The sequence below is a fragment of the Gadus macrocephalus genome, chromosome 20 (assembly GCF_031168955.1).
Source record: "Gadus macrocephalus chromosome 20, ASM3116895v1".
NCBI lineage: Eukaryota > Metazoa > Chordata > Actinopteri > Gadiformes > Gadidae > Gadus > Gadus macrocephalus.
This window is the reverse complement of record NC_082401.1, coordinates 10,322,373-10,349,232: the sequence shown is the minus strand read 5'-3', so window position 1 is coordinate 10,349,232 and position 26,860 is coordinate 10,322,373. Positions and strand designations below refer to the sequence as shown.

General features: G+C 46.8%; 1 protein-coding gene across 16 annotated transcripts; it reads right to left on the bottom strand.

The window, feature by feature from the left end:
* Positions 1–300: 300 nt before the first annotated feature.
* On the bottom strand, positions 301–26,860 carry LOC132449199 (target of Nesh-SH3). Of its 16 annotated transcripts, none has more exons than XM_060040895.1 (23): positions 26,319–26,860; positions 19,296–19,475; positions 18,724–18,792; positions 18,475–18,607; positions 17,599–17,780; positions 17,305–17,351; positions 16,252–16,303; positions 15,756–15,821; positions 15,471–15,545; positions 13,200–13,874; positions 12,889–12,966; positions 12,084–12,380; positions 10,729–10,794; positions 8,052–8,129; positions 7,353–7,472; positions 6,701–6,790; positions 6,081–6,290; positions 5,240–5,345; positions 3,725–3,804; positions 2,926–2,955; positions 2,605–2,763; positions 1,862–1,984; positions 301–1,423 (listed from the first exon to the last, which is right to left on the bottom strand). In XM_060040895.1, exons 1-23 carry the CDS (start codon positions 26,431–26,433, stop codon positions 1,308–1,310), a joined length of 3,147 nt encoding a protein of 1,048 aa, XP_059896878.1. In that variant the 5' UTR covers positions 26,434–26,860; the 3' UTR covers positions 301–1,307. The 16 variants fall into 16 exon arrangements, with proteins under 16 accessions (XP_059896878.1, XP_059896879.1, XP_059896880.1 ...); XM_060040896.1 differs by having other exon boundaries at positions 16,252–16,300; positions 26,319–26,859; XM_060040897.1 differs by lacking the exon at positions 10,729–10,794 and having other exon boundaries at positions 26,319–26,859.

The window sequence follows — 26,860 nt, the reverse complement described above, 5'->3', positions numbered from 1 at the left end:
GAAAACCTGGCCCTGTGGTCTTCATATTTATTTGCTTGACCGAGGGATGTGGTAGACTGGACTATGTGGCGAGAGGGAGTGCGGTGAGTGTCTCATGTTAAGCTGTCTTCCTGAGTGAGAAGAATTGAGCGAGATGGGTTTAAGGGTATTTCATAGGAGGGCGTATATGGATATACAAGGCCTAGGTGTATGGTCTGTGTCAACTTGAAACAAAGTGTGTTTTTTTTTTTTACTCCCAAAAAAATTCTCCTGTACGTATGGGGTTGAACTCCAACGACAGCATAGAAATCCATGCCCAAATTGAAGATATTTTTTTATTTTTTGTAATGAACGTAAGAAAAAACAAATTCCACAAACAGATTTGTTATTATTGTAGGCAAAACAATTGCTTTTAATACCCCTCAATCCAAAGATGTATGTACACTATTTCAATAGCAAATCATTAAATGGTACAAACAAATAATGTAATATTGGTTGCGTACATTGGTAGAAAACTTAAAAAAATACATTGTATTTGGACCCCACGGAACATCGTTTCTTAAAATTAATACAATTTGTTTGCAGCAAGGACATGGAAGACCTGAAATTCACACTTGATTCTGAACACTGCCATTACTTCACCATATACACAAATGAACAACAGTGCAAACTGCAAATGCTAATACTCCCTTAGGGCCAGCAGAAGGTTTTGTGGAATATAATACAGGCCTGAGTACATTAGGTTCTCTTTAAATGCACAATCAATCAATGACAACATTTTTGTGTGTGTACAAAAATGTCATGCATGTACGGCTGAACAGTTTTTTGTTTGTCTCGTCTCAAAAGGCAGCACGATGATACACTTAACGTTAATTATTTGATAAATTATATTATACAAACTACATTATGGGAGCCAGCTTCCCAACATTCTCTCTCAGATCATATTTTAATATTCACTTGGAAACGCTAGAAGTTTCCTCTCATAGCCTGACATCATGTTTGATAAATAGTGAAATGAAGGGCCGTGCGGACCAGACAGACTCCCGCCACACTGAATGTTCCTGTACACGTCAACGCGCCGGAGAGCGGCTCCGCTTTAAGCAGACGCAACCAACAATAGCCGGGGTGTCCATGGCAACCAGAAAGCGCGGCCCACCACCCTCTGTGTGAACCGGTGCGTTGACTAAAGCGACTCTTTTGTTATTTTATCTCCATCCCCCCCCCCCCCCCCCCCCCCCCTTCCCTCTTCCCTCTCTCTGTCGGTGACGTGATCCTAACTTCCAGGTAGCTTTCAGAAGAAATTAAAGGTGTCCCCCTTTGCGTTGAATTTACCACTTTCCAGGAATGGGCGTTCCGCACTCGTACCACCCTACGTAGGTGGCGTGAGAGTTCCCGCCGATCTCGCCAAAGTGGACAGGTTCCTGGCGCATGGCTCGGTAGAAACCTGGTGCAGAGAGAGAGAGAGAGAGCCAGATGAAGTTCCCTTAAGCCTATATGTACCTATGTACAGTTAGGCTAGCGTAACTGTACATAGGATATGTAAAGTTGACGTAACGCAGTGTTATAACACTATGGTGAACCCTCCAGGTTTAGAGGCCTCTGTTGGATCGCAGTCCTAGTTCTGCATTTCTTGGACTGCATTTCTAGAAACCTTGTTAGTCCCCCTAGTTTAATAGCTTTAAATACCTTAAATAGTACCTGCTTATACGTTTAAAGATTTATTCCACCAAAATACTACTGAAAGTGCACCCTCCTCTATTGGAGGAACAGAATACTGCTGGTTCTGTCTTGGGGCCACAAGTTGGCCCCCAACGTGACGTAACTTCACATTCTCTACGAGGAGCCCAGGAGCAATTCCTTTTGTCGTCGCAGTGTGACCTACCTGATTTGCTGGGCAGCTGGTCAGCCATTAGCTGTGAGCCAGTACGCCCATCCAGGAAGGAGTCTACGAACTGACAGTGGTCTTCACCGTGTCCAGTCTGGTCTCCGATGTTGTAGAACTTCCCTAATGGGGGAGGAAGATAGCTTTGTTAGAAACCATCCGGATCTTACGAGTTCACATTCTGTTTATCTCTGCGGGCGGATCAGTACTCAGGCCTCGAGCACATTGAAAGTGTTTAAGGAGTGATAGGACCAATCAGCGCTAGGGGCGTTGAAGAGGATGAACAAGGAGCCCTCCAGTCTGCAGAATATAAAACCTTCCTCCGCACCCAAGGAAAGCTTAGAAATCGACGGGAGAGATCAAAGCTATTTCATTCTAAGGTAAACCAGATAAAGATGTTAAAATATTAACAAATATACACAGAAGGCTTTTCTCAGAGGAGAAGAGATTACTTCCAACTGGAGTCGGCCAAAGCAAAGACAGAAAAAGTGTGTCGATTACGTGTTTAATCTGAATGGCTGGAGTTTTTTTAACAGTATAAAGTTGCACCCATATATGGATATCAATGGCTGCCCAGCCAGGCCCAGACTGACATTCATTGCACAACGCACACTTGAATATCTGGATGGATTCACATGGCTAGGAGGAAGATGTTAGGCCATTTGGATCATCCATTCGTTTCTTAGCATATGTAGAAAGGCTCACCCAGATGATACGTCCACGACTCAGCAGCACACACCTACCATTGAGTGAGTCGCTCAGGTAGATTTTATATCTCAGCGAGTTGCAGAGCTGGATGCCCACAAACTTGCGGTACCAGGTCCTCTTCACGTACTGTTTTCCATTGCACTCTGAGTATGCGTCGGCTTTGAACGGGAACTGAGTCCAGATGGCGTCTTTCCCTGCGGAGCACAGGAGACAGACAGACATGAGGTCAACCTGTAAATGTGATCTTCTATCGAAGAGGCGCATATCTGCGAGGCCATACTCGGAGCCCCGAGACTTAAAACACCTTTCCCCTGCTGTTATATGCACCCCATAAAAATAACCCAGGGGGGACTCACCTGAGACGTTCTCGCTGACCCTGGGGTCGGCTGCACACAGGAGAGACACAGAGAGGAAGAGCAATGAGTTAGTTAGTAACAGGAACCCCTTTTTTATCAATCGCACTATCTCTTTGAATCACTCTTTAATTCCACTGATAAAGAACATGGCTTTTGTATTAGCTTCTCAGAATCAATGCCTGTTTGGCATTAAATGTAAGCTTTCAAAATGTGGGGTTTGATTTTTAAAAGGCCAGCCGATATTAACCCAGGCACTCTGCTTTTATTTGTTTGTTGTTGGGGCCCTAGTAAAACAAAGACAAAGAGTTCTAAAGAAGGATGTGTCCGCAAGAGAATAACAATCAGCTTTTATCACATGTTTGTTGGTCTGCATCTGTTTTTAACTGTCTCATTAGGGGATTAACAGTATTAATAAATGTAGGTCAGGTGACTATGGCCTAAGCGATGTGTGTGCATGTGTTTTAAATGAGCCAGAGGAGATGTTTGGCAAGCCCAAGTTACCCCTGGGTCTTAATCAGCCGGCCTGGCCCCAAATGGCAGTCCTCTTCTGGAAACCACTCGGCCATGTTGAAATCATTAGACCCCACAACAGCGTAAATGCTCACCTCTGGAGATGCTAAGCTACACTAATCAGAGTGTCGTTATGAGCACTCCACAGAGAGCCCTCACTGCGCACTCTGGAGGAGTACTCCCAGGTACACTGTTGCAGCTAGCTCCGGTTAATAGGGATTTTCTCTGGTGTGGTCCAGAAAATGACACACGTGGAGGGGAAAAAAGGACGGTGGCGGTTTAAACCTACCTGACTCTGTGCTAAAAGTAACAGGCACACTGAGCGGTCCAGATCCATGCTCATTCTTTGACAACACGGTGAATTCATAACTGAGGGGGAAAACCAGACACACATAAAAACACAGACACAGATCACATATTGTTACTTCAATGGACTGACAAAGACACAATATCCAGCCTGAGTTCATTGGAATACCATTGAAAATGTTCTATTCTCAGTTTATGTTGTGTAGGCAGGCACACATCCCTTCCAGGCATTTATAGTCACATTAAGTGAAATGTGAAATAAGGAACAGCTAGTGGCTTTCCGTAGGTTTTTGTGGGTTTAAGATTGGGTTACTCCCATCCCCTAAAGTGAGAAAACGAGACTCTTTGCTTTTTTTATAGTTCAGTACACACACACACGTGCACACAGACGCACAACCTAATGACTATTCCATGTGCTCTTTTCAAATGTACTGGCAACTGTTGAGCCAGCATACTGGGACCTCAGGAAGGTTCTGGTGAATTTGGAGTCTCCAGATGCTAGCTAGGGCCGACTGTAATGAAATAAAAACACTTTTTAGAAACTCCACCCAGTTTTACTATGATTTTGTGTAGAAATCCCCTTCGTTTTACTCAACAAATGGTAAAACAAAAGTTTAGTATTTGAATGAGCTCTAGTCCTTTGGTCCTAAAAAAAACAAACATAAAAAGGGCCTTATCAAGTCAGCATGTTTCTGCAAGAATCTCCCTTTTATGTGTTGACATGACATACTGTTAACCTCATTATTTAACAACGTTTCAAGTGCATCGTCGCAATGCAATGATAAAACACATGGACCATTATTTGTATACAATTTTAAGAATATACAGGGTTCAAGAGGTTTGGCTGAAGTATGCAACTGCAACTTTTATCAGTCCAAGTTCTTAACCACACTTGATCTTCAATCTTAATTTTGGTAACAACGCAATTCAACGCACACCTTTCACTTCTTCAGAAAGCTACCTGAAGCCTAGGGATTTTCCTACAGAGATGAAGGCGATGATCATTGTGTCTCAATCTTAAAGTGATAGAAAACAAACAACCTTCTAATGATGTTATTAAGGCTTATCAAGGCGCACATTAAGTGCTAAATGATTCCATTTGCCATTAATCCATTGCAATCTCACAGAATTTCAGCCTATTTCCTTCTATTCCTGTTTAGGCAGCTGTAATAGGTGGTGTCCATTCACCCTCCGGGCTACGGAGCCCAGCGGGTGACCAATTACCGCACACTCATGTGTCCAAGCCAATCACCAATTACCGTGCATTCAAGTTACGGTTAATTACAGCTAAACAAGCTTACGGCTTTTCCCGCTCTGCGGAAGTGCAGTCTGCACAAAAGTGGACGCATCCCTTTGTGATGGGTCAAGTTTCTTTGACGTTTGTAGATCCTGTTGTCCATCACTTTAGAACACGTTTCGCAGCATCACCAGCTTCAAGTTGATCATGGTCCTTTCCTGAGTTGTAGTGTGTGTGTGTGTGTGTGTGTGTGTGTTTTACCTGCTCTCCGGCTTGAGGTTCTCCACGGCCGTGTGTGTCTGGTTGGTCGTCAAAATGGACACCTCTTCCCCATGGGGACCTTTAGTCGTGGAGATCACCTCGTACTCTGAACCAAAAAGAGGCACCAGTGTGTTTAGCGACACAAACATTGCCGCATATGAGTCAGGGAGGTCTGGCACTTTAAAGACCCAACGGCATCGTACAGATGTGAGGTTAAGTGCAGATTGCACCCTCGTTGTTTCAAGAGGGATGGGAACATTAGGCTAAATGCTATTAATCCAGGACCAACCAAAAGGGACTTAGCCTGGAGCATCCTGAAGTGTGGCCTCCTCCTCTCTGACACGCTGTTAGTATGAATGAATGAAAGAATGAAAGACCTTCCCCTGATACATTACAGCCTCATTAAGGCTCACCAGCTCTGATGAACTCCTTGTGTGAGGAGGCCTCAATGGGAAACGGCTGTACTTGTGTCCCTGTCTGTGTGTGTGTGTGTGTGTGTGTGTGTGTGTGTGTGTGTGTGTGTGTGTGTGTGTGTGTGTGTGTGTGTGTGTGTGTGTGTGTGTGTGTGTGTGTGTGTGTGTGTGTGTGTGTGTGTGTGTGTGTGCGCGTGCGCGCGTGCGTGCGTGGGTTTGTTTTGCATTCAAGAAAACCAAGCCAAAGTCCAAACATCACCTCCCGTCATAACAGTCTGAACTGTCTTTTCAAAACATCCATTTCCTCTCCACCATTGTCTGTCCTCTCTCCACACCCCCTCTCCTCCCTCCCCCCCCCCCCCCCCCAACCCCCCCACACACACACACACACACACACACTGTGCAAGGTGACCACCACCCGAGCGTACCCCTGGTTGCGTTGTCCGACTTCTCCCAGTCGAGGATGACAAAGGACGGGCAGCCCTCCACCGTCACCACCGTGAGGTTGGTGGGGGGCAGGCGGGGGGCCGCCGTGGCGTTCTGCTCGCCCGCTTCCTCGTCGGGGAAGAAGGTGAGGGAGTTGGTGATGGAGCAGGGCTCGTCCGGCTTCTTGTCCGTCTTGTAGACCACATGGGGGGCTGTGGCGGCGGCCGAGGGGAAGGAAGGCCACCCAACCAAAAGCAAAAGAAAAGTTATGGTTGATTCAGAAAAAGTAGTGGTTCCCTACTTGTGGTTGCCTGATTTGCATATGAGTCTGTGAGAGACTTGTAGGAGCAGTGTGTATTTTAGGAACCTTTTTTCATTCAAACATAAAATAATGAGAATCTGAAAGGTTTTGATGATACCTCGAAAAGGTCCTGAATGTGCAAACAGCCATGAGGCGCAGCAACTAGACTGCTTATAGCTCAGTGTTCTGCGATGAGCACACAACCCCTGAGACATTGATATAGCAGGCAGAGGCTGATTGGGATGAAATTATGTATGTGGGAGCCGATGCATATAAATGTAAGTGGGGGAGGGGGGGGGGGGGGGGGGGGGCAGAACTCACCCACGAAGCGCTTCTTGCCCATGGCGTCGACGTCCGACGCAGGCTGGGAGCTGAATATGGTGGAGTTCTCTGAGATATCAAACCGGGTGACTGAGAGGAAATGTGTGAGAAGAGTTGGCGTGAGGTTGGACGTGCTCTGGAACTCTCTGTGCTCCTTCTTTTACAGCCTTGGCACCGCTGAGTGGTCATTTAGTGGTGAATGCTCTGGCTCGCTCCCTCGCTGTCTTACCTGTCCCTTGTTCGTTTAATTTTTTTCATTTATCCTTTTAGCACACTCTCTCTCTCTCTCCGTCTCTCCGTCTCTCCCTCTCTCTCTCTCTCTCTCTCTCTCTCCGTCTCTCCGTCTCTCCCTCTCTCTCTCTCTCTCTCTCTCTCTCTCTCTCTCTCTCTCTCTCTCTCTCTCTCTCTCAACTCACTGTATCTCTCTTTTGCTGTCCCTTTGTCTCTTTCTGTCTCTCTCTGTCTCTCTCCCTCTGTCTCTCTGTCTCTCTGTGTCTCTCCCTCTCTCTCTCTCAGTCACCAATTGTCCACCTTCAACCATGCACACTCTAATTGACTAATTGACTAATTTACTTTTTACAGTGAAACCATGTATGCAGGTCTCCCGGACACATAAACAAACAGACACAGTCATTGATGATGTCACTAGTACCATTAGATGCTGGAGAAGAGGTGGTTGTGGTTTTGCGCTCTTGTTTGGGCTTGGCCGTCACCAGGGGGAAAGGCTTTAGGATGGACTCCTTCTCGCCCTGCTTGAGATCCATGGGTTTATCTAAAGGGAAAGAGGAGGGCGGGAAGGATAAGAGATCAGCTCACTGCTATCTGGGGCTGTCCATGCATTACCGCTTTGAACGCTATGCACGTCACAGGAACTCAGCACGCTGTCCCTGGGGGCGGGAGAGATTAGGGGTCAATCGTTGCATAACCAGCATTGTGCGGTTTGAGAGAGGAGAAGACACAGGATGATTGCACACACATACACACACACACACACACACACACACACACACACACACACACACACACACACACACACACACACACACACACACACACATACTCTTGGACACACATGTATTACAGCAAATATTTGCAGAAGCAAATATTTGAAGAAGGAAAGGAGTGAAACAAATAAGGGTATGCACAACGACATCAAGCTTCAGCAAACCTGTTCATAAAAAAAACAAATAGCAAGCCTTGAATTGAAGCAAAATCATCATGTATCCATCATTGTATTCAATATAAATTTGGGAAGTGAATAAATACATTTCCTTTACTGAAATAAGAAGAGAGAAATATCTCATTTCTAAATTAGTTTTTCTCCTAATGCTTCTGTGGTGGTAAACCTCACCATGGTGGTCACTGGGTTTCCCCACCAGGTTTGGTCTCTTGCTGACAGGAAGAGAGGGGTGCAGAATCGGAGGGGAGCCTGGGAAAGAGAGTCCATTATAGGGTTAGGTACTACAAATGAAGGCATTTCGGTCGGCACTGTAGGAGAGATGCAGAGTTGAAAATGAGGAATGTCTTTTGCACGGTAAACGCGTGCAATGATATTCTCAGAGATGGTGGATTAGGTGGGATGAACAAGCCTGGGGTGAGCTGGGTGATGATGAATCAGGGGAAAGTATGCAAACACAGACAAATGCAAGCAGCAATAAAGTACATCAAAGTCAGACAGATTTTATGTGAAATGGTGAAAGGTCTCTCATGAACGTGCCACTGTGGTGACCTGCCACATGTCTATGAAAAGCCCTGATGAAACCCATGTTTATTTTTAATAACCATAACACAACCACAGCCTTAACTGCAAAATTCTAAATATTGCAGCCAAGAAATATATATATAAAAAAGAAAATCCTACAATAGGGTTATTAAATTGTAGCTACTTTTATTATTTGTCCATATGTTGAAAAATAATAAATCTGTATTGTTCCTTCTTTGATCTATTGAGTGTTACTTTGCTTTGTTTTTTAAAAGCTTCAATTTTTTCTACTTAACTTTGACAGCTATAAGTAATGTAACTGTTTCGGAGTTCTGAATAACATGACTACAAGGAAGAGCAGGGCCTCGAAATGAAGTTACATCAACTTTAACCTTAAAAGTTCAACATAAGCATCCTCCTATCAGTAGACATGATCATTACTCCAAATCTATGATGAGGTCGATTCTGCCCTCGGCAAATACATCCATTGTTGGAGGATGGAAAGTGGAGATTTCCTGTGCGTGTTTCACTTCTCGGCTGCTAAGATATTGTCCTGCTCCTATGACAGAGGTTCTACCAACTAAGAATTATCTTAACTCAGACCATCGTTAGTCTCTGCAGACTGTAATTAGCCGTGGCAGCCGTTGTCAGCTCATAAATATTTCCCTTGGCTTATTTTATCCTTGGACCCTGCTGGACATGACCTCCATGCAGCATAAATCAGTGATTTCTGGCACCAACCCCCTCGAGAGATGAGTTGAAGCTAGCAAGAGGAACCCCGATTGCATCTGCTAGCATGTCTCGCTGATTACCACCTACTATACATTTCAAGCACGCTGCCGGATCACACATGGAGCGACTTTAGCATAATGGCAAACATATGCCGAGAGAAAAAGACTTAATTTAATGGCTTAGACAGGTACTAATATACCAACCCCGCACCGCTAATCACAAGGCAGTCAAAAAGCGAACGGAATGATCAAGAAACAAAAACTGAGAGTAGACCTAAAAAGGAGCGACTGTCATGCACAACTGGAACGGGAGAGTTGAGATCCAAGCTGGAGTCGATGTGATGTGCATGGGCTATGACGTGCTGCCTGGCAAGGCTCTGCTTTACCTCAAACTATTCCGACGGTAGGTATTTTTTTGGCCCGGGGGTTAAGAGTTGCGGTCGGTGAGGCGCTGCCTCTGGTGGTGCCGGGTCTGAGCTGCACAATGTTATCGCACGTTGATGTGGGGGTTAAAACAGCAGTTGGGGAGGGGGGGTTCTGCTTCTTGTCAGATCCGTGGCGTTTCCGGGAAGATGTGAAACCGTACCCCTTCGAAAAAATACCCGGGGTTCACAAACGCATCACAGAGACATGGATGGTTTTAATGAGTGACTTGGTCGTCTGAGAAGGCCTCTAAACTCAAATGCTTCCAAGGAAGGAAAAAGAAAAGATCTACGGAGTACAGTTCAGTGTTTTTGCAACAATAAATAATGTCTAACATTCATTCGCCGTTGCTTGTTGTACTTCCATTTCACTTCCGAATGAGACGAAATCATTCAGTCATCGGAGGATAAAAACGAAAAGAGAGATGAATCAAGTGAAGATGCGAGTGACGATGGAGCATAGGGTGGACTGGCGAGATAGTATTAATATATACATCTTTCTGTAGAGCTGCTTCCAGCGAGCCGTGCGGCTCCTTGAAGACCTCTGAAACCGTCCAAGTTTCCAGAAATAACGCGCACACACACACACACACCGCAGCTGGGACATGGGACTGAAGCACAAATATCCCTCACAAGCAATGAATGCGAGGGGTGTGAGAGAGCGTCACCACAACGACATGTGGTCCAGACGTAGGTTACGCTCCTATTAGAGATTGATTTAATTCTCTACCCATTAATTGAAACCTCTGAGGCACATCGGGGAGGTGGTGGGGGGGGGGGGGGGGGGGGGGGGGTAGGGGGGGGTGGGGGTGGGCGCCGTGCAAAAAAACATGCCAAACAGGGCAAACCACATGAAAACGTCCATTTTTCCAGCAGGGCTAAAAAAAGGGCTCCAAGGACAGGTGTCTGCCAAAACTCAGGGTGACAGAGAGGAAAACATTTGGCTTCAGTCTCAGTCAAGTATAGAATAATGACGCTACACAGAAAATACAACACAGAATGGCTGCACACTGGGAAAGAGGGCAAGCTGCCAAATCACAGAGCAGGAAAATGTCAGTTGAGTCGGCTGAATGAGGGGGGGGGGGGGGGTGATGTGATGGGTCCCTTCTCAGAGGGAAGGAGTTAGTTGGTGAGGGACACTCGGATGATGATGGTGGGTTAGTTTATCTTTACCCAGTTTATCTCTGGACCTCAGCAAGGGCTTGGGGATAGCATGGCCCTTGTGACGCTCCCCGGAGGCTGCAGAGAGAATAGGCTCTGTTAGGAGAGGCCCACGCGCCTCTGTGTGTCAACACACACAAACCCATCGGCGGTTAAAGAACACAACCCCCGCAACGAGTGAGGTGTGGGCTTAAGAGGATTTAGCCCGCTGAGAGGGAAGTCAGAGAACAAAGAAAGGTTTCACAGAGTGACTTCCCCAATGCTGAAGGGTTTTGTCAGTGGGAATACCGCTGGGAAGCTGTGTTCCAGCTTTCCCTATTATAACTTTGTTTATTAACTGGTGGGCCTCTGGAGCCTTTTTATTTTCTTATTTTTGTGGAACTTTGCTGTTGCTACAAAGTTTGCCGGGCTTACTACAAAGTTATGTGTGTGTGTGTGTGTGTGTGTGTGTGTGTGTGTGTGTGTGTGTGTGTGTGTGTGTGTGTGTGTGTGTGTGTGTGTGTGTGTGTGTGTGTGTGTGTGTGTGTGTGTGTGTGTGTGTGTGTGTGGTGTGAGAGAAGGAGAGAGAGAAGGACAGAGAGTGAAGGCCAGAGAGATGAAGGACAGAGAGAGAGAGAGAGAGAGAGAGAGAGAGAGAGAGAGAGAGAGAGAGAGAGAGAGAGAGAGAGGGGGGGGGACAGAGAGAGAAGGACAGAGAAAAGGACAGAGAGAAGGACAGAGAGAGAAGGACAGAGGGAGGATGGACAGAGAGAGAAGGACAGAGGGAGATTGGCGCTGGTGGTGGTGTTGGCTACATCTTGCTTGGCTTGGCAAGCCTGGCGCAGATGCGGTGTGTCCTGGCCAGACATCCCGCCAGGCCAGCATGAGCGAGAGCGTAAATCATGTTAATGATCCTGACCCCAGACACGCCGCTGCGGCTCCAGATTAAGGTGCTAAACTCACACCGCATACGTGGGCCTTGGAGAACCGCTCATGGACGCTCATTAAGAAAATACACACAGTTAAACAGGGGAGAACCAAGGAGAAACGGGAGGCAGAGGTCCATCCTCACAGCCAGCAGACTGCCCCTGAAAAAGCTAAACATCAAAGCCACCGACAGAGTTGCGATAATCCAAATCGCAGACATTTCGTGACTTTGTGAGCCCAGCACGAAACATTCTCAGAATGGTAAATGTCTGTGTGTGCGAATGCCTGCGGGCAGTGTGAGTGAAGTCTGTGTGTGGATGTGTCGCCCGTCTGTGTGTACTCAGGTGTGGCATGAGGACCTCGCCGGGGAACGCTGGAGGAGAGAGTGGAGAAAAAGGGGGAGACAGGGTGCGACATTGTGGTGGATGAGGTAGACGTTTGACAGACATATGCTCCTTTACCCCCGGGCACGTTGAAGCGGTGGGTGGAGTTGGACACCCTGGTTGGCCTGCGGGGATCTAGAGGGGAGGCGGGGTTAGCTGCCACCCTGCCACGAGACTGGCCGGTGTTTCGGGCTGCCGGGGTGACACGCGTGGTCGGGCTTTTGGTGGTGGTGGCGGCGGCGGTGGTGGTGGTGGTGGTGAAGGTGGTGGTGGAGGTGGTGGTGGGGGCGGAGGTGGTGGTAGTGGTGGTGGAGGTGGTGGTGGTGGTGGTGGTGCGAGGTACGGCGCCAGTTGAGGGTTTCTTGAAGCCGGTACCTAGACAAGACATCAAGACACATTGAGGGGGTGGAGAGACGGGACGGGACGGGGGGACGGGGGGGGGGGGGGTTAGGAAACATCTGCTCCCAAGAGCGGCTCTTACCAGACCTGGATGGAATGAAACGGTGATTGATGGAGACACAACGAGACACAACAACGCACAAAAGCAGATTAGGGATAGAATGAAGACTGAGGGATATGGGTGAGGGTTTCGAAGGGCTGAGACAGAGCCAGAGTTTGGAGCATGGTAGCTTGGGGGATCCCCTGGGGGGTGGGGTGGATGTGGCTGGGTCCAGAGTAGAGACAGGGATGGAAACAGGATGGAGGGTGGTAGTGGAAATGGCGGTGGGGACAATGTACTGTGGAGGATGGAGCAATGGGGGGGGAAGAAGCAGGGGGACCATCCAACACGTTGACGGACAGTTGGAAGGACCACGGAAAGCGCAGGGGGTCCCGTGTGCGCCGATGACAACATGTAACGGGGCGAGCGTGTCATCATGTTTACCCTGCTTGTTACTACTGGCACTCTCGGCCGCCAGGGCGGGTCTTGGCAGAGGCTTGCCCACCTCGTGATGACTAGGTGCTGTGTGGAAGAAAATTGGCTTTTTTTATCTGAAATGGCCTACTTTAAAACAACACTTTTATGAATTAGGCACCTAGACCATCATCATGTAACTTTGGTTGGTTGTTGGTTATAGCTTAGAACAACGTAAACATGTCAATCCAACACATAGAAAACAACGGTAATATAAAACACAAACATGTTTTGATCATGTAGTTATGACTGTTACATCACTGGTGGGAAGAGGTCATTACCCGTTGGGACTCGCAGTCCTGGGTTGACCCTGGGACGCCGGGTTTGTGGTGTGGCCTGAGACTGACGCCGAGGAAAAAGAGTGTCTGCCTTGGGCTGGGGTTGGATTTTTGTTTGTGGCTGCGGCTTGGGTGTGATCTTTAGCCTGGGTAGGATTTGGGGTTTAGTCTTTGGTGGGGATTGTGGCTTGGGTCTAGCCCGGGGGTTGGGTGGCAGAGCCTGCTGGGGCCTTGACTGAATGACTTGTTTTGGTTTCTGTTCAAACCAAGGCCCTGCTTTGGTCTTTGGCAGGGGTTGTGTTTGAAACCAAGGCATGGTCTTATTGTGAAGTATAGAATGAGTGACACTGGGGGTTTGGGACTGGTGATTGGTCTTTGTAGGAGGAAGTGACGCAAGGGAGAGCCGGAGCTTGGTTCGTGCCTGGGTCTGAGTAACATGGGGACGGGGTTTGGACTGGGGAGTGGTTTTAGGGGGAGGTGGTCTGAGATTCTGCAGAGCATGGGTTTGAGTGGTGGTCTGCGTATTGTCATCAGTTGGAAGGGGCTTTGGCTGGACAGGACCACTTGTTTTGGGCACTAAAGACACGATAGTGGTGGAAAGGGGGAGTTTAGGAAGGACTCTGGGAGCTGGAAGAACATCCAAGAAAGGAGGGAAGACAGATCTGGAGTGGTCTTCTCCTAGGTTGTGCAAAAGAAAACAGTACCGCCAAGATGGCATAATACTGCACAGTGAGATAATATATCACATAGAAGGTCCTGTATGACAGTAGGAAAAGAAAAGGTTTAGTGCCTTAAAAATAGATAAAAGCAGGAATATAAATAATAATTGAGCACAGCACAAATTTAAAGCAATAAATGTTGAGGCCAATAGCAGCTGGCTTGAGATCTCTCAGCACTTTTCCTGGAGCAAACAGTAAGTTAGACAATGACTTCTCTATGGCATGAGACTGATAGCAGTGGTTCCATTTAGACGGCAAGCAGCCCACATGGAGGAGTTTCCAATGCAACAACAATACAACAGTATCCCTGCGGATCTCAGCTACCAAGCAACAGTGAAGGAATGGTATCCAAATCCATGAGGTTATAGGATGCCTTGAACCATCAGGCTCAATGGCTGCTTATTGATCACCTGCCTTGGGATTTTGATGGACCATTCCAGATTGATTATTCAATCTGATCATAGGTTTTCCTCACGGAAAAACTAAGGAGTTAGGCAGAGAGGGAAAGCCAACAGAGAACCAGTGCAAGCAACGGAGCGTTCTAGGCCATCGGTACCTTAACTCTTTTTTATGGCCCTATAAGGTTTATATGACTGTTGTGTGTGTTTAGGAAAGTGGTAAGGTTGCTAAGGAATACTGAGATCAACACGCCACCTTGTTCATTTATGGAAGTGTTTGTTCTTGTTGCTGAATGATCATTAACGCTAAATGTGAAAATGTCTGACAATGAAAGGTATCTGTCTTAGATAACGACGTAGGGAGGATGAGTTCATGGGTGGAAAAAATAACACACCGGACATAAGCAGCCGATTTCTTATTCCATTTGTAACATTTTGTTTGCTGCTGCTGGAACTGCAATTTCCTAAAGGAACCTTCCTGAGGGATTAATAAAGTCCCTATCTATCTATCTATCTATCTATCTATCTATCTATCTATCTATCTATCTATCTATCTATCTATCTATCTATCTATCTATCTATCCATCTATCCATCTATCCATCTATCAATCTATCTATCTATCTATCTATCTATCTATCTATCTATCTATCTATCTATCTATCTATCTATCTATCTATCTATCTATCTATCTATCTATCTATCTATCTATCTATTAGATACTGGAAACTAGTGAAATAACTCTACCATATTCATAGATTTTGGTATAGGTCTTAATCTGTATTCAAATATAGAATTTGCTTTGCACCTCATGCTGGCAAACCAACATGTCCTGGCCTTGACACTATATCACTAAGGAGCACACGTCGTATATGTCCACATGGGCAGTAATAACTGCTACCCAAACACGAGCCATTCAAATTATAACAATGATTTGGCCATAATATTGTGCAACAAAAGCCGCCCTATGCTTGGGTTTTCGTTATGAACCTACTAAAGCAGTCCGCTTGCATCACAGAAAAGTCCTGATTAGGGCATGCCAACCTTGCTCATGCAGCGCTGTCCGACTAGGCAAACTTTAGGACTCCATCGGCCAAGCCTGTGATTAAGCACGGCCGCGCCAGCAAAGTGCTTCAAATAAAATACCATGAATGTTTACCCATGAGCAGTTTGAGCAGAGGGTTTGTGGTTCCGGGGTTAGACAGAGAATTCTGTCTAGTGGCGTGGGTCGAAGCTGAGGAGTATAACATATGTTATGTTATATGGAGTGTGTCCTTCACTTAATTTGGTGTTGATAAAAAAGTACCTGCATATTTCCTGCAAAGGTATATTCAGAGAAAAGAGACGGAGATTGATGGACGACACACATGAGGAAGGTCAGAAACAGAGAGGAAGAACATTTTATAAACCTGTAAGCCTAACTTTAGGTCAGAGGCGTCATTACCAAGGGTTGCTTTTGGGCCTATTTTCCGGGGGACAGGCAGCCTGCCCTGGGTCCTGTTATGAAGAACTGAGAAGTAAAACATGGAAGAGATTTATTATGTTAATAATACATATCATATCAAGCATTGCAACATATTCCATGTACGGGCACCACAAATAATGATTAAAGTGCTGTGAAGAAAAAGTGACTTTTCCAAGTCAAGTCAATTATCTCAGACAAACAATGTCAGCGTAAGGCTTCATGCCTCTCACATCCAGCCAACCTATGAGATGAAGGTTGTGAAATAAAAATCAGGAGGATGAGGCCTTATCTGAAAAAAAACAAATCGACTCAGAAGTCTTCCAGCGCACAGACTAATAGCGGGGGGACACGGAGGAGAAGGGCCAAAGACGTTTCTGAGCAGCCATAAATCCCGGAGGCCTGTAAAAACTTTGCTGGTGTTAAACTGGGTTCAGAGAGATTGACCGACATCAGGAGTATCTTCCTATTGGCTTACCAGGGCGAGGCGGGAAGGGGAAGGTGCGTGGGCCTCCGGCGAAAGGTTTCTGCTGGGGGAAAGGATAAACAAAAAACAGTGATGAAGACAGTGTTTGTAACGCATCGAGAGGCCCGATCTGTCAACGGCTCAGAGTAAGTGCCACTATCACCATATCGAGAGGTTTTGACTTTTTCACAACTGACGTTCCGTCCCCGTGCGCCGATTTCTCTGTGTTACATAAGCCAATGGCTTGCTACATCCCATCAAACGCCTGAACGCCACCATCAGGAATAGGTTCTCCCAGTTTTCCTTCGAAAGTGCCAATGTTGTGAACGAGCGGACGTGGAGGCCACAGGCACCCGACCCAAACCACATTGCACAGCCGGAAACCCTGTCGCCAGAGGTCCTTTCGCTCCGTCTTTGTCCCTCCTTTTAAATACTCCAGTCGGACGCTGAGCCAGCCGCGGGTACCTCGACTCTGGCTGTGCTCACGCTGTTGTTCACGCTGTTTCCATGCAATAGTTGAATGGAAACTCAACGATCAGAATATCCCTTCAGAACACATTACACTCACATTGCACTCACTCACAGGGACGGACTCACATTACACTCAGGTTTACACTCACAGGGACGGACGTAGCTCAGGATGTGGAGCAGGTTGACTTCCAACCGGAAGGTTGCTCGTTCTATCCCTGGCTGAGTGTCGAGATGTTCATAAGCAACGTTCCCAAGTGTCAAGACGCCTAACCCTAACTATTCCCGACGAACTGACTGATGCCGTGCATGGTTGCCTCCACCGTCGGATTGTGAATGTGTGTATGAATGGTTGTAAGTCGCTTTGGATAAAAGTGCCTTCTAAATGCCCAACCTTTACATTTTTTAATGGAACTTAAGCTTGCTACACAGCATTTGTAGCAGATCTCCTGTCTATGTGGGTTGTTCACGGTCATTCGACCTGAGATCTTGACTTTGGTGAGGTGGAGAAAGTGCACCATAACATAACATTTAAAAGGGTATCAGTCACCAATAGGATTCAATTGACTTTTTTTCCCATTTCAAAACAACACATACCGTAGGCTTCACTTGACGGGGTTTGTAGGGTTTCTGGATAGGTTTGTCTGGAAATAACAATGCAAAAGAATGTGAGTGCAGTGGAACTCACAGGAAGAAGGGGAATTAATGAAAAGCACGACATTTCAAACATCTCTTCCGTCAGGATCAAGACAAGCAATTGAGACTCATACAAAGAGTGGCTTAAGCTTTGCTTGTGAATTGCCTGAACAAATAAACAGAAATTGTTTTGGTTCTCTTTACGGCGTACCACAAACCCAACAATATTTATGTGAGAGAGCTGAGGTTGCATACCTCCAATGTTGGTGTTGTGGATGACTGGCTTGCTCCACGTTCCGGGCCGATCGGGCCCATTGGGTTGCACACCAAACTCATAGGCTGTGTTGGGTTTGAGGTTATCGATGACTGTGTCGCTGGTGGGGCAGGTTTGGTAGTTCCACTTCCTGTGTCTCTCACGATAACGCACCGTGTAATGCCTGGGGGAAGACATAACGGATCGGCAAAGCAATGAGCTCATCGGATTTGTCAGATTATAGATTTATAATGAATTGACCGCATGTAGGATCATGGCTGAGTTGAGTTTGGGACACATGGTTTAGTTTTCTTGGCTGTCACAGTGATTGTGACTTTAAAAAAGGAGTTCATATTTCAATGGTGCAGGAGACAAAGGTGAAACTAGCATGTCCAAGCCAACTGTCGAGTATTATTCCCAAACTTCTCTGTGCATAGATAACTAAATATAACCTTTGAAAGGAAGATCTGTTTCCTGTTGATCATTTAAAGAGAACCTCTGAACGCACGGTGTACTCCTATAGGCCGATAGCCAAGAAGATCCACACTTCCAGTCCAGCCACAATAACACCTGCACGCTCCCACATTGCAAACAGATTGAAGCCAATGCCCATACAGTGGTGTGGATTTAATGTTCGGTTGGCACATCTCGTTTCGCAGACCCACCCTACACCTCCAGTCCATGGCCGGCACCCAGTCCAATGGACCAACACCAACCTTACGCCAATGCAACTCAATGCTTTGATATCAGAACCGTACATAACAAGTCACACAATCGCCCTTGCACCCTTCCTCCCTTTACAGCCATCTTCTTTCTTTCATTGTTTTCCTGGGGGTTGAGGAGTGTATATGTGGTGCTTTACGGGTGTGTTAACTCACCCCTCTTCCAGACAGTCATTCATGATGTTGCCCTCGTAGGGGGTCTTCAGCAGAGTTCCCCAGGACAGGAGCACTGACGTTGGGGTCACTGAGCCAATGACCAGATGCAGTGGCTTCTCCACTTGTACCTTGCCTGAGCGGAGATAGGATTAACACGCCGTTTCAGACACAACTCTCAAGATGTCTGATACAAAGTGCTGGTTTGTGTACGTTTGGTATTGGAACCTTAGGGGCGCCTTTGGTGTTTACCTGTGCACTGTTTCTTCACGTCATTGAGTGGAATAGGCTGGACAGCGATGAGGTACTTGGGCTCAGCATCTATTAGAGGCAAAACAGGGATGATGATGATGATTATGATGATGATGATGATGTGGATGATGATGGTCATGACGATGTGGATGATGATGATGATGATGATGATGATGATGATGTGGATGATAGGCTATCTCCTTCAGGAGCCTGTGGCTGCCAAGTTCTGATCAAAGACCAAGACACGACCGGAGGAAAATGCCTGTGACATTTGGACGATGTTGGGCACAACGTCAGGGATTTGCGGAGAGCGAAGCCGCGGAGCCACAGGCCTCGTCGATTGTTTGTGTGATGTGCGTGTGGTATGCGTTTCCCTCAGAGGAGGCTGAGAATCTAGCCGTGACCAAAAGGGTTCAAATGCAACGCACGTGTATCACAGCAATACGGACATTCCCCCGTTTGTCATGCTTACCAGGATACATCTTGTCCGATTTTCCCACATACACCCACATCCACCCACACACACACACACACACCGTTGTGAAAACCTTGCATCAGCGTCTCCGTCTTACCCATCTCCGTCTCGTACGGCTGTCCGTTCTCCGGCAGCTGGATGTACTGCTTGGAGAACATGCTGCCGCCGTAGCCCAGGATGTAACCCTCCAGCTTGGTGTCAGCGTTGGGCCGCAGGAACTTCATGATGATGGTGTCCCCCGTGGCGTTGATACGCACCTTCATGTTCTGCCGTCTCACTGCATGGGGGGGGGGGGGGGGGGGGGAGTGAGAGAGGGGGGAGAGGAGGACAAGGTTTTTATGTCTTTTTTTTTTTGTCAGCCTGGGATGAAACGTTCCGGCCTCTTGAGAAAAATGGAGATGGTGATTCCATGGTTTTGGTTGGATGCCTGGTTCATGTCGTGAGACAAGCGTTCAATCACATGGTCCTTTGTGAGGGAAATAATTCAGGAAAGCTCAATATGGGATCACGTCTAAGAAGGAATTATTCGCTCAGTTTGATTTCCAGGGAAACAGTGTTTTATCAATTGAACAATGTTTCAGGGTTCAGTTTCAGGGTTCTGATGTGCTCAAAGATTTGTGGGAAAGCATTTCTAACTGGTGGTTTCCATTATTTCAAGGGTGGGGATGGTACTCAGCTTGTTTTTATTCTGTGTTCGTAGAAAGGTTTAAATGTTATTATAAGAGACATTAGGCATTTAACACAAACATGCATCGTAAATCTATGCTCTTCTCTACCTATTAGCACAAACAATGCTTCTCCTTTGAAAACAGGCCTCGGAATCAGACCTGAGGCAGCAATAAAATTGAATCTGTAAACACTTGGTTAGAACTTGAGGTCAGCCAGAGGAGAGTTGAACCCCATTGGCAATAAAGCTTTATAAAATATTCCCCACCAAAACCTCACAAAGAAAGGCAATACAAACAGTCATAAAACAAGAAATCCTTTACCCAGCGAGCGTTAGACCATGACCACAATTTACGGCTTTACAACAACTTCAAGTTGCACACGCTTGATCAAACAGTTGAAATGAGGACAGGAACACTTTGCGCGTAGGCCTACTGCTTCATGCAAGCTGACAGTTTGCGGCGGACAGAATAGTTTAGGATTACTTTCTTAGTAGGCCTACCTTGCTCATAAATTAATGTCAGTTTAGAACTTATGACGAAATGTGTCATATTTAAAGCTTTGTGGGTGTGCATGTGTGTGGGAATGTGTGTGTGTGTGTGGGGGGGGGGGGGGGGGGTGCACTTATGTTTGTGAAAAGGTGTGCGTGTTTGCATGTCTATGAGTGTCTGTGTGTGTCTGTGTGTGCACGTTCTTCGGCGTGTGTGTGTCCGCAAGTGTGTGTGCACGTTCATGCATGCATGTATGAGTGCATTGGTGTGTGTTCTTGCGTGCATGTGTGTGTGCGTGTGTATACAAAACATGTAAATAAACCAAGTACAATCAAGTGAGCAGGTGGCATGTTTACAGGATGTCTTCCAAGGTTTTGATACATAATAATAGCAGAGTTCTCTTGTGTTGAGCTGTGTTGAGCTCCGTTGTGTTGCTGCGTGTAACCTTGGTTTCACTATTCAGTGGAGAGGGAGACGGTGGAACTGTGTTTCAGCGGGAGCGCCAGCGCTGTGCGGGGCCAAAATCACACACACACGCACACACACACACACACACACACACACACACACACACACACACACACACACACACACACACACACACACACACACACACAAAGAGCGACAGTGGAAAAGCAGGGGAGACTCCAATTTGGAAAAGTTGCATGTTTCCTATCAAAAGATGCATGTGTTTGGTTGCTGCCTGCTATAGTTCCAATCAAATGAAACACACAAACAAAACAATAGTGTGGCTGCCTGGTGCCTTGGAAGGAGTTCTCCGACTGCATGAAACATGAGGACACTTCTGGCAGAGCTCGCAAAAGGCCAACGCAAGCGAACCCTGGCGGAGTCCCATATGAATCCCGCCCCACACCCCAGCTCTGGGCCTGCTCCCTGACTTGGGACAGCAACATGCATCAGTATTTCCAGGCTAAGATGAATTAGTCTTAAGAAAACATGTCCAGCTATGGGTCCAACAACCAATCCGATAAAAAGCTAAAATATCAACAACAAGCTAATCCAAAAGGATTGTAAGGATATGAAGTCGCTAAAGATCTGTGTTTGTGTTTTTGTGTGTGTGCGCGTGTGTGCGTGTGTGTGTGTGTGTGTGTGTGTGTGTGTGTGTGTGTGTGTGTGTGTGTGTGTGTGTGTGTGTGTGTGTGTGTGTGTGTGTGTGTGTGTTGGTGTGTGTATTTGTGTGTGTGTATTTGTGTGTGTGTGCATGTGTGTGTGTGTGTGTGTGTGCGTGTGTGTGTGTGTGTGTGTGTGTGTGTGTGTGTGTGTGTGTGTGTGTGTGTGCGTGTGTGCGTGTACATGTGTGTGTGCCTGTGTGTATCTGTGTACGTGTGTGTTTGGGGCATGCGTGTCCGTTCAGGTGTGTGTGGCCATCTGCATTTAGGCGGCACACACACACACAAATAACAGAACATGTACATTCCAGCCAAGGATGTATGGTGTGGATTATATAAATGGATGTAACACAGACATAGCAGTCGTACTTTGCAATACCCTTCTAGCTCCTCACGCATCTTCATCTCAGGGAAGGGAAAGAAACGTTGCATCACATGACCAGAATGTACGGGAAGGGGTGCTGTCGAACGCAGGTCTTTAGGTATTTCGTTTTAACCATGACCCTGACCTGTGTAGACAGGATAGATTAGTCCCCACGCAGAACAGGATTGAGCTATAATTGACCCTGAAACCTCACAATATCACTCAATGTTGGACGTCTTTAAACAGTAAATTCCATTGAATCATACTCACAGCGCAGGACAAATGCCTCTAATTTGTCAAAAGATGTGTTGCTCCCTGTTCCTCCCTACTTCTGCGTGGCTCATGTTGTTAAACATTTGAGTACGAACCATGGCAGACAGACGGGAAGACGGAAACTGTTTAAAGCTCACATTTTAATTATGATCTTTCATCCCCTCATAATTGAGTGATAATTTATGGAATTCATAATTTCAAGCCAATACTGAATCCCCTCACAAATCCATAGCCGATAATCTATTCAAAGCTCTTTTTTTAATTCAACATGTTGGACGGATGAATGTCTGTGAAATACATTATGTATTCCCAGAAGGGCTCCCTGCTCACTGTGGAACTGCAATGGAAACAACCGCTCTGGCTTCAACAGCCATAACATGATTTCATCAATGTGTTGAGGATCTGCCAGTAAACAAGACTATCAGACAATAAAACATGACACATAATTCAATAAACATTTCATTTGCCTGGTTCTTCTTTTCGGATTCTTTTGAAAACGACCGTTACGTCAAAGAAATGGAGGAAGTGTTTTGATGGGACGGATTGGGAATTGGAAAGCGCCGGCAACTGTGCTCGGGAATACGCCATCTTGGCTCTGGATCCGTGAGGGATTGTCCTTGGGGAGAAGGAGGGGGTTAATAGGGTTATCTATGTGTCAGATCAGAACAAAATGTGTTCACACGTGCGGGGGTGTGTGTATGTGTGTGTACACGAGTATCCAGGACGCCCTCTCAATGTTTTGCAACATGGTCGTGTGGAATTCCGACAGTGTGGAAAGGAACCTTGGTGGGAGTAATGGAGGCCGTCTTGGAAATTACAAGTGTCTCAAAGTAATGCAGTTATGTCAGTTTAGCCACAGCGTGCAATTAAATCCCACATCCTGCTGGGTGTTTTGCTCCATACAAACCTCAACCACACACGCACACACACACACACACACACACACACACATGCAAGCGCACACACACATACACACACAGACACACACAGATGTACGGACACATGCACACACATGTGCAAGTGCACACACACATGCACACGCACACACACACACACACAAAAGCTCACACATGCATTGACAAGCACACACACACACACACACACACACACACACAAACATGCAAGCACACATATGCAGGCACAAAAACGCACACACATACATGTAAGCACAAACGCACAAACACATAGACCCACACACATCCACAAATACGTAGGTACACATGCAGACACACACACAATCCCACTCTTCCTTTCTGCTAACAGGTTCTTAATTCCTGACAGATTTGGGAATGTCCTGCCAATCTCAGGTTGCTGTTTTTTATGAGGAGAGGTGAATGGGGAACCGTTTGTCTGATTCTTTAACAGCCCCTGGTATGGACAACATGTCTATTTTTTATTTATTTCTTCCATGGACTATACAAGGAAATCAAAGGGCCAAACCCAGAGCCAGCGAGCGCTGTCTTAATTCAACTCTGGAAAATACTGATAGTTCCAGCCATACCTCCATTTAATGTTCTCCTCCAAACAACCCGTCAGGTGAAGCCACCGTGACATAATCACCGGCATGGTAGCGGTCGGAACCGCGTCTCGGTGGGGGGGAAAGAGGTCTTTAGCTGGCAGCCGCAAACCAGCTTTCTCCTGCCTCCTCTCCTGCCTTTGCTGCTCTCTGCGGCTGGTCCAACCTATTCTCACACTCTGTCTTCACATGTCAGAATCGGGCGGACAACAGCTGTTTCCCCAGTTTTCTTCTCATGACGTTTTCTGCCTCTTCCACCGCCGCTCCCCTCTCTCCTCTCACTCCTCTCCCCCCCGCCCCAGCTCCTCTCCATCTCCCCTGGCCCGTATCTGTCTCTTCCCCCTGCCGTCTTTCACTTCGCTGGCCCGCCGGCACCTCGTGCTAAATCCCCCAAATCCGCTTTTCCTTCTCCTCCGCTCCACCCATCATTCATATTGTCCATCTACTCCGGTTTAAGTTACAGGTTTACACCTGATACAGACTGGCCCCAGTTAACACCAGATATATAGGCCCAGATTAACACCAGATTCACACAGAGCCAGGTTCACACCAGATACAGAGAGCATATGTTTACACCAGATATTGACAGGCCCAGGTTTGGCCCAGATACAGGTTTGGCCTCGTCCAATTAGAAGTATAAAATCTAAAATCACCATAAGGTGAAAAAGTAACATTTGCCATGGTTGTACTGTACGTTTTGGCAATTTGCCAACTGCCCAATATCATATGAAAACTGCACGTAAATGTGTCAGCAAACATAAATAACATAATGATCCAAAGAGTCTCCGAAAGATTTCCCCCCTCAAATGTGTCCCCTGAATACAGGCCCAGATGATTATATTACACAACAACACCAGACATCACGAACAAGCACTAACTCACACACTGCACTTGAAACCACTCCAGCACCACTTGCCTGGCCTGACTCAGATCGTGTGTCTCAATATGGAGACGTAGGGCAGCCTCGCCAACTACTTCTCCGTATCAATCTAGGCACCTGGATGTGGACCTTGAGCTGGGCTTCAAAGCCCAATGTGTACACCCTTTCATCTAGCTCCCGGGGCTCCGTATTGTTACTGTCTGCGGGCCAAGGTCTGCTAGTAACACACTGAAAGCCACTGGAGCGCCAAATACACAATGTCTTCTTTTCCACTGTGCCCGCCTCTCCTTACAGACTGAGCGCTCCCTACAGACTCAACATCTAATCACCTTAATTCCCCTCAGCCCGACTTCAACTCACAGAAAACAGATTAGTGGTCCAGGGCCAGAGAAATATGTATAAATATCTGTTTTTGTGCATGTGTGTGTGTGTGTGCACGTGTTTGCGTGCCTGTGTTTGTGTGTGTGTGTATGAGCACGTTTGAGTGTTTGTGTTTGTGAATGTGTGCGTGTATGTATGTGCGTGCGTGTATGTGTGTGTGTGTGTGTGTGTGTGTGTGTGTGTGTGTGTGTGTGTGTGTGTGTGTGTGTGTGTGTGTGTGTGTGTGTGTGTGTGTATGTATGTGTGTGTGTGTGTGTGTGTGTGTGTGTGTGTGTGTGTGTGTGTGTGTGTGTGTGTGTGTGTGTGTGTGTGTGTGTGTGTGTGTGTGTGTGTGTGTGAGTGTGTGTGTAGTGTGTGTCTCTGTGTGTGGCAAAATAGATAATTAGGAGACAGTAATGTGGAAAGTGCACAGGAAAATGTGGTGTTTTCCAGGGCTGTCGTGAGAATCCTAATCAGACGGGAAGCTCAATGCAGTGTAATCCGCGTAGTAAAATAAATCCCCCTTTTATAGCTGTTTCACAGCATGTCTGCTTACAAAGGGCATTGAGGGAGACGGGGGAAGGATTACAGGCTTTACATTGCACGTTTAGCCTCCACCTTTACAATATAAAATAAACAGTGGATCAGTATTTGTTGCTTCGTCCCTGTGAATTGTACCTTAACTGGGGATAATGTAAAGGGTCTGCGGTTTAATTAGAACCAGCCGGATGTCTGCCTGACTGTTAGAGCTTTGATAGGTCCTTTATAAAAACCATCAGACGTTGCTTGCGGGACTCAGTGAATACAAGTAATTAGACAGACTCGTAAAGCATGCAAATTGTCTTCCTGGTCGGTGAATCAGGCACACTTCTGGGAAAGCCGTCCCAGCGGGTGACCCCCGACCTTCAGCCTGGTACTGGTTTTGTTGGACACATGAGCAGCCTCTGAGTGGGTCTGTGCTGCTCAGGTTTTAAGAGAAATGTGCTGTAACCCACATGGACCATAAACAGAGCCATGCTTGCAGAGTTCGACACCTTATGCATTCATGCAAGCACTCTCTCTCTCTCCCCCTCTCTCTCTCTCTCTCTCTCTCTCTCTCTCTCTCTCTCTCTCTCTCTCTCTCTCTCTCTCTCTCTCTCTCTCTCTCTCTCTCTCTCTCCTCTCTCTTTCTCTCTCTCTCTAGCAAACTCAAGTTTTGTGCAAATGAAAGGTGCAAATCGCACATTTTGCATACAAAATGGAATCTAACAAGGCTTATGAGCAAAATATTGTGCATTTGCATTTGCAACACTTTCATATAAAAGTCCCTCCCATGCATGCATTAGATATCCCAAAAATCTCTTCTGCTGCATCAAATAACACACAAAACAGGAAAATGTGCAGCCCGCTCCTCTAGTGACTAGCTTCTATCTCTAGGCGGGACATGCAGGTGAAGCCTACCTCTACTCCTGATGGGCGCTCCCGCCGAACATATCCCGACGACGATGACCGCAAGGAGGAAGAGGGACCCCAGGGTGCTGTTTGAGCGACCCATCATCATCATCATCATCATCATCAACAGCGTCTGCCCGGCTCAGGATCTCCAATACTGCAGCACCTCTGACGTACACGCTCCTGGTTCACAAATCGTGGTCTGCAGGAGCCCTCAGGAAGGAAGTCTTGCGAAAGGCGGAAAGTAACGAGATAAGCAGGTGTAGGATGGCTGCTCAATAAGTAGGAGGGCAAAACCGACTGGCCCTGGCAGAAGATCCTGGAGCTCTTTCAGGGTGTGTGGTTGAGTGTGTGGTTGAGTGTGTGGTTGAGTGTGTGCGAGTGTGTGGTTGTGGCTGGACTACTTCTCTGAGGTGAGGTCTCAGGACTAGTGCAGCTCTCTGGACTGGGCTGGCTGGATGTGCCTGCTCCATCTATACCTCAGAAGAACAGAAGGGAGGAGACCGAGAGAGAGCGAGAGAGAAAGAGAGAGAGACAGAGCAAGAGTGAGA

What these genes read in the sequence shown, in the direction of transcription:
- LOC132449199 (XM_060040895.1), bottom strand. Translation starts at nt 26,433, where the DNA reads ATGATGATGATGATGATGATGATGGGTCGCTCAAACAGCACCCTGGGG. An exon ending in GAAACCCAGTGACCACCATG is followed by an intron (nt 7,473 to 8,051) that starts GTGAGGTTTACC and finishes CTTTCCCTTTAG; the next exon opens with ATAAACCCATGGATCTCAAG. An exon ending in CCAGCTGCCCAGCAAATCAG is followed by an intron (nt 1,424 to 1,861) that starts GTAGGTCACACT and finishes TCTCTGCACCAG; the next exon opens with GTTTCTACCGAGCCATGCGC.